The sequence below is a fragment of the Chelonoidis abingdonii genome, unplaced genomic scaffold, assembly GCF_003597395.2.
Source record: "Chelonoidis abingdonii isolate Lonesome George unplaced genomic scaffold, CheloAbing_2.0 scaffold0727, whole genome shotgun sequence".
Taxonomy (NCBI): domain Eukaryota; kingdom Metazoa; phylum Chordata; order Testudines; family Testudinidae; genus Chelonoidis; species Chelonoidis abingdonii.
This window is the reverse complement of record NW_027424988.1, coordinates 1-7,063: the sequence shown is the minus strand read 5'-3', so window position 1 is coordinate 7,063 and position 7,063 is coordinate 1. Positions and strand designations below refer to the sequence as shown.

At 68.9% G+C, this 7,063-nt stretch overlaps 1 protein-coding gene across 1 annotated transcript in view; it reads left to right on the top strand.

Annotated features, from left to right (window-relative positions):
• The window catches only part of LOC116833549 (lysine-specific demethylase 5C-like), a gene marked incomplete at both ends in the record, with an annotated part of 11,698 nt that extends 4,740 nt beyond the window's left edge, over positions 1 to 6,958 (top strand). Inside the window, 11 exons of the mRNA XM_075061432.1 lie at positions 2 to 49; positions 1,066 to 1,185; positions 1,403 to 1,597; positions 1,674 to 1,855; positions 2,165 to 2,289; positions 2,580 to 2,727; positions 2,875 to 2,971; positions 3,209 to 3,293; positions 5,066 to 5,204; positions 5,915 to 6,638; positions 6,838 to 6,958. Coding sequence (XP_074917533.1) covers positions 2 to 49; positions 1,066 to 1,185; positions 1,403 to 1,597; positions 1,674 to 1,855; positions 2,165 to 2,289; positions 2,580 to 2,727; positions 2,875 to 2,971; positions 3,209 to 3,293; positions 5,066 to 5,204; positions 5,915 to 6,638; positions 6,838 to 6,958 — 1,984 coding nt within the window. The remainder of the gene's footprint in view (position 1; positions 50 to 1,065; positions 1,186 to 1,402; positions 1,598 to 1,673; positions 1,856 to 2,164; positions 2,290 to 2,579; positions 2,728 to 2,874; positions 2,972 to 3,208; positions 3,294 to 5,065; positions 5,205 to 5,914; positions 6,639 to 6,837) is intronic.
• Positions 6,959 to 7,063: the final 105 nt, after the last annotated feature.

The following is a 7,063-nucleotide window of genomic DNA, read 5'->3' as shown; positions in this document are numbered from 1 at the left end:
GCTCGTCACCCTCATGAACCCCAACACCCTCATGGCGCACGGCGTGCCGGTGAGTGCCCCACCCCTGTACTGCCCCGGCCACGCCCCCCGCTCTGCACCCGCTTGTCACTCTCATGAACCCCAACACCCTCATGGCCCCGCCCCCTCTGCTCTGGCCCCGCCCCCCACGCTGCACCCGCTCGTCACCCTCATGAACCCCAACACCCTCATGGCCCATGGTGTGCCGATGAGTGTCCCGCCCCTGCATTGCCCCAGCCCCGCCACCTGCACTGCACCTGCTCGTCACCTTCATGAACCCCAACACCCTCATGGCGCACGCGTGCCGGTGAGTGCCCCGCCCCTGTGCTGCACCTGCTCGTCACCCTCATGAATCCCAACACCCTCATGGCCCCGCCCCCTCTGCTCTGGCCCCACCCCCCACATTGCACCCGCTCGTCACCCTCATTAACCTCATCACTGTCATGGCGCACGGTGTGCCGGTGACTTCCCCGCCCCTGCACTGCCCCGGCCACGCCCCGTCTGCCCTGGCCATGCCCGCTGCACTGCATCTGCTCGTCACTCTCATGAACCCCAACGTCCTCATGGCCCATGGTGTGCTGGTGAGTGTCCCGCCCCTGCACTGCCCTGGCCACGCCCCCTCTGCCCCGGCCATGCTCCCCACGCTGCAGCCGCTCATCACCCTCATGAACCCCCAACACCCTCATGGCCCGGTGAGTGCTCTGCCCCAGCCACGCCTCCTGTGTTGCCTTGGCCCCGCCCCTTGTGCAACCCACTTGGTGCCCTGGCCCCTCCCACTTCCCTCCTGCAGCCACACCCCTACTGCTTGTTTGCCACTTGCTGCCACCTCCTCCCTACCCTGGCCACACCCCATCTCCTCTTCCCCATCCGCCCCTCTGCTGCCATGCTCATTGTTCCCTCCCCTGCACCTCCACTGCCCACCTGTGCCTTGGCACCCCCCACTGTGAACCCGGCCTTCACCGGGCCCCTGCCTCGCCCCCTAGCGCCGTGCCCCTCACCTTGCTCCCAACCCCCCTTCCCACTCACTGTCTCCTCCCGCCCCCACAGGTCGTCCGGACCAATCAGTGTGCAGGAGAGTTTGTCATCACCTTCCCCCGGGCCTATCATAGCGGCTTCAACCAGGGCTACAACTTCGCGGAAGCTGTGAACTTCTGCACTGCTGACTGGGTGAGTGCGCCCGGACGCCTGGGTTCTCTGCCCAGCTCTGGGAGGGGAGGGGTTCTAGAGCTGTTGGACTGGGAGCCCGGACTCCTGGGTTCTCCCCCTGGCTCTGGGAGTGGAGTGGGATCTAATGGTTAGAGCCGGGGGTGGGGGCTGGGCACCTAGATGCCTGGGTTCCAATGACGATGAGCCTGGACTCCTGGGTTCCTCCCTTCTTCTGCAGCTGCCGGCCGGGCGCCAGTGCATTGAGCATTACCGCCGCCTGCGCCGCTACTGCGTCTTCTCGCATGAGGAGCTGATCTGCAAGATGGCCGCCTGCCCCGAGAAGCTCGACCTCAACCTAGCGGCCGCCGTGCACAAGGAGGTGTTCATCCTGGTGCAGGAGGAGCGCAAGCTGCGCAAGGCCCTGCTGGACAAGGTGGGGGGCTGGGGGATGTGGGGGGGTGTGTGGGGCTGGGGGCACAGGATCTGTGCTCACCCCTCTCCTCACCCAGGGAGTGACGGAGGCAGAGCGCGAGGCCTTCGAGCTGCTCCCGGATGACGAGCGCCAGTGCGACAAGTGCAAGACAACGTGTTTCCTTTCGGCATTGGCCTGTTACGACTGCCCCACCCGCCTGGTCTGCCTCTACCACATCCACGACCTCTGCAAGTGCCCTAGCAGCCGCCAGTACCTCAGGTGGGCCACGGGACCCGGGAGTCCGGGATCCCAGCCCTGGGTTCTCCCCCAGCCGGCCATGAGACCCAGGACCTCCCCCGGCCGGCCACGGGACCCAGGAGTCCGGGATCCCAGCCCTGGGCCCTCCCCCGGCCGGCCACGGGACCCAGGAGACCGGGATCCCAGTCCTGGGCCCTCTCCCCCTGTACCTAGCCCCGGGCCTTCCCCCTGGTGCCACGGGACCCAGGAGTCCAGGCCCTAGGCCCTCCCTTCCCCTCCCAAGGCAGTACTTGGAGTCCCCATGCGGCCTGGCTGACCCTGTACCTGCAGGTACCGCTACACGCTGGACGAGCTCCCGGCCATGCTGCACAAGCTGAAGGTTCGGGCCGAGTCCTTTGACACCTGGGCCAACAAGGTTCGAATCGCCCTGGAGGTGGAGGACGGGCGCAAGAGGAGTAAGTGCTCGCCGGACGCCTGGGTTCCCTGTGGAGAGAGAGGGGGTCTGAACCCACCCACGTGCCCCTTCCCCGCCCTGCCTTTCCTGAGTGCTGCCTTGTTCCCCAGTCCCAGCCCTTCCCCACTTCCCCAACCTGGGGAGAGAACCCAGGAGTCCAGGCTCCCAGCCCCCCTGCTCTAACCATTAGCCCCCACTCACCTCCCCGAGCTGGGGAGAGAACCCAGGAGTCCTGGCTCCCAGCCCCTCAGCCGGCGGGGGAGAGGGAGCCTGAGCCATGTCTCGTTGCAGCGCTAGAGGAGCTGCGAGCGCTGGAGTCGGAGGCTCGCGAGCGCAAGTTCCCTGACAACGAGCTGCTACATCGGCTGAAGAGCTGCCTGGCCGAGGCCGAGCGCTGTGTCTCCGACGCTCTGGGGCTCATCAGCGGCCTGGAGACCGGGTGAGTGGGGGCTGGGCTGGATCGGGGAGCTGGACCTCTGTCTGCGCCCCTCCTGTGGGGGGCCAGCAGGCTTCCTGACCCCTCCCATTTCCGAACCCCCTAGTGGTGGGCAGTTCCTCAGGCTAACCTGGTGCCCCTCTTGCCCAGGGTGCCTGCTGTGCCGCTGTCGCTGGAGGAGTTGCGCACCTTCCTGGAGCGCATGAGCAGTGTGCCCTGCGTCATGCACCAGCTGGCCGATGTGCAGGTGAGCGGGCACCGTGGCAGGCGGAGGGGAGCTGGGTTGGGGGGTTACCCAGGGGCAGGGCTGGGTGTTGGGGGTACCCAGGCCCTTCCCCACCCTGACTCCCTGGCCCCCCGCAGGCAGTACTGGAGCGGGCAGGGTGGGTACCTGGGGGCTGGGTGGGGGTGATTACCCGGGCCGGGGCTGGGTTGAGGAGGTGCCCAGGCCCAGCCCCGCCCTGACTCCCTGTCCCCCCCACAGGCGGTGCTGGAGTGGGTTGGGGGGTACCCAGGGGCTGGGCTGGGGGTGGTACCCGGCCCCGCCCTGACTCCCCGGCCTCCCGCAGGTGATGCTGGAGCGGGCAGGATGGGGAGATGGGGCTGCGTGGGGGGTACCTGGCCCTGCCCTGATTCCCTGGCCCCCCGCAGGTGATGCTGGAGCGGGCAGGATGGGGAGATGGGGCTGAGTTAGGGGGTACCCAGGGGCTGGGTTGGGGGTGGTACCCAGCCCCGTCCTGACTCCCCGGCCCCCCACAGGTGGTGCTGGAGCAGACAGGGTGGGGAGATGGGGCTGGGTGGGGGGTACCTGGGCACTGGTTTGGGGCGCCTGGTCCCTGCCTATTCCATATGCCCCCCCGTAGGTGGTGCTGGAGCGGCAGCGATGGGGAATGGGCTGAGTTGGGGTACCCGGCCCGCCCTGAACTCCCTGACCACCCCTGTCAGGCGGTGCGGGGCGGCAGGAACGGGGAGATTGGGCCTGAGTAGGGGTACCGCATGGGGCTGGGTTGGGTACCAGCCCACGATCCCGCCCCGCAGCGTGCGGAGCGGGTGCTTGCGTTCCAGAGCAGGGCAGAGGCTGCGGGGGCTGGTCCCGCCAGTGCAGTCCCCTCAGGGCTGGTGGCGCAGGGGCCGCTGGGCGTGCTGTGCCCTGAGACGCCCAGCGGAGCGGCCAGGTCCAGCTAGGCGCGGGCTGGGAAGAGGGAATGGCGGGCCAGCTGTGCGCCCGGTCCCGGTGGATCGGTGTTGCCTGGCCCTCTGGTCGTGCTGGCCAGGGCGGTGCACCCGGGCCTCGCCAGCCGGCGGGAGAAAGGCTCGGGCGACTCAGGAGCTGCTGACCATTCGCCAGTTTCGCTGGAGGAGAAGGCCCATCTCTGCCTCGAGGCCGGTGAGAGCCCGGTCCACCTGGGTCTGGGGCAGCAGGACCGCCGGGGAGCTCTTAAACGGCTCGGGAGTCAGGGGAAGCCCGCGGCCTGGGGTCTCTCCCAGCCTTGGAGGAGAGTGGGGCCTGGGAAGCGCAGGGACCTTGGTTCTCTCCAGCTCTCGGAGGGAGTGGGGTCTGGGGGTAGAGTGGGGGCGGGGCTGGGAACAGGACTCCTGGGTTCTCGCTGGCTGTGGGAAGGGACGGGGGGGCTGATGGTTAGAGCCGGGGGGACCTGAGCCGTACCATACCCCCAGGCATAAGCACACCCGGCACGCGGAAGCCATCATCAAGGAACGGAGAACGTCCCGGCACCTGCCCAACAGCCTGGCCGCTGAAAGAGGCGCTGGCCAAAGCCGGCCTGGATCGCCGGACGGAGGAGCATCCAGACCCATGGGGGGCGGGGGCTGTCTGGGGGGGGTTCTGGGGGGACCTGGGTAGATCAAAGGTGCTTGGGGGGCACAGGGGAAGCTGGGGGCCTGTGGGGGAGGCGTGACCCCCCCCCTCGTCCCAGAACGGGATCGACACCCGCCTGATGACCTGGAGGGGCTGGCCGGGGCGCGGACCGTGCCGGTGCGGCTGGAGGAGCTGCGCAGCTGAGGTGCAGTGGGTCAGCAGGCTCTGCGCGAGAAGGCTCCAAGACCTGCCGCAAAGGAAGAGTCCTGCTACACATCCTTGCTGGAGGTGTGTGGTGCTGTGGGCGTGGGGGGTGGGGGCCTCTGGGTCCATCGGGCAGCGGCAGTGGGGGCCTCCCTGGTGGGGGTTTGGCGTCTGTAGGTCCCAACGGGACAGAGGGGTGTGGGCTGTAGGCCCATGTGGTGGCTGTGGGGAGGGTGTAGTCCAGGGGGGGCAATGGGTGGGGGGCTGGGTCGCTACGGGAGGGGGGCACTGAAGCCGAGCCCAACCGCCCCTGCCCCCCAGGTGCTGGCCCCTGTGCGGTGACGCTGGGCAGCCAGCCCCAAGCGCACCAATGGCGGGAGCCAGAGCTCGGCATCGTACAGTCGGACACCGAGAGCCTGGGGCTGTGCGGCTCAGGACGCTGCGGCGACCGCCGGCTCTGGTGAGTGGCGCAGTCGTGGCCTGCCCCTCTGGCACCTAGGAGAGACGGAGGGGGAGTGTGGGGGGGCTGCGGGGTGGGAAACGAGAGGAGGAGATTGGGAGGGCAGGGAAGGAAAAGCGAGCATGGCTGCACTTGCTCGGCATGGGGGGCCGGCAGCGGGCAGAAGGAAAGGGGAGGCTGCAAACCGCTGCATGCGGGGGGGGCGGAGCGGGCAGGGAAGAAAGGGAAGCTGGCACAGCAAGGCATGGAAGGGGAGGCCGGCAGGCGGCAGGGGGGTCGGCAGCAGCAGGGAAAGGAAAGGGCGTAAGCTGGCACCTACTGAGGGGTCCGGCAGCGGCAGGGAAGAAAGGGGAGACGGCGGTGGCAAGACCGAGCACCGCGGCATTGGGGTGACTGGCAGCAGCAGGGAAGGAAAGGGAAGCTGGACAACTGGCAAGGGGGGGGCCCCGCAGCGGGCAGGGAAAAGAGAGGAGACCCTGGCACCACTGGCATGGGGGGACCGGCAGGGGCAGGAAGGAAAGGGAAGCTGGACTGCCTGGCATGGGGGGAGCGGCAGCAGCAGAGAGAAGGGGAAGTGTACTGCTGGCATGGGGGGAGCGGCAGCAGGTCAGGGAATGGAAAGGTGAAGTTGGCACCACTGGCATGGCCGGGGCGCAGGTGCAGGAAGGAAAGCGGAGGCTGCGGCTGGCAAGGAGCCTTGGCTCGCGCAGGGTGAGCCAGCAGGCAGCAGGGAAGGAATACGGGAAGCTGGAACCAGACTTGGCAGGGGGCTGCAGGGAAAGGGACCAGGAGACTCGGAGGCGCAGCTGCGCTGGGGGTGTGGCGGGCATCGGGAAGCGAATTGAGGCTGCAACGGCAGGGGGGCTGGTTAGCGCAGGCTGCCCCCTCCCCACTGACCCCCCCCCCCCGTCCCGCCAGATCGTGGCGTTCAAGGAGGGCGAGCAGAAGGAGAAGGAGGGCATCCTGCGGCTGCGCCGTGCCAACGCACTGAAGCCCGGCCCGCCGGCGCCTGGCCCCCCCTCCTGCGTGTGCGGCCAGCCGCCCGGGCCCCGCATGCTGCGCTGTGAGCTCTGCCGCGACTGGTTCCACGCCCCCTGCGTGGCCTGGCCCCGCCTGGGCGCCCAGAAACCCTCACCTGCCTGGTGGGAGTGGGACACCAAGTTCCTGTGCCCGCTGTGCCAGCGCTCCCGCCGCCCGCGCCTCGAGACCATCCTGGCCCTGCTGGTGGCCTTGCAGAAGCTGCCCGTGCGGCTGCCCGAGGGGGAGGCCCTGCAGTGCCTGACGGAGCGCGCCATCACCTGGCAGGACCGCGCCCGCCAGCTGCTGGCCTCGTCCGAGCTGGCCGGGCCCCTGGAGCGCCTGGCGGCCTTGCGCCAACGGCTGCACGGGGACGCTGGCGCCCTGCGGGAGACCAGCTGCAACGAGCAGCCCAAGGTGAGGGGGCGGCCGGCACTGCGGGGAGGTGGGTCCCCATAGAATCAGCCTTTGCCCCACCCCGGAATTGGCCTATCTCAGCGAGGAATCCCCAGGCACCAACCCCGCTAGATTTGGGTCACTGTGGTGGTGGTGGGGGTGTCTGGATGGGGGTGGGGCCATGGGCCTGTCTCACCTGTCTGCCCCTTCCCCCCCACAGCTCTCCCTAGAGAACGGGGACGCCACACTGCCGGAGAAGATGGGCCCCTTCACCTCTGGTAACGTGCCCCACGTTTTCTCTGCACCGGGGTGGGGGCAGGGGCTGGCACCAAGGGTGCGGTGTGGGGCACCGGGGGGACAGAAGGAAGGATTTGGGGGGGGTTGCGGGTGGTAGCAGCTGGCACTGAAGGTGCAGTGGGGGGAGCAGGGGCTGGCAGCGAGGGTGC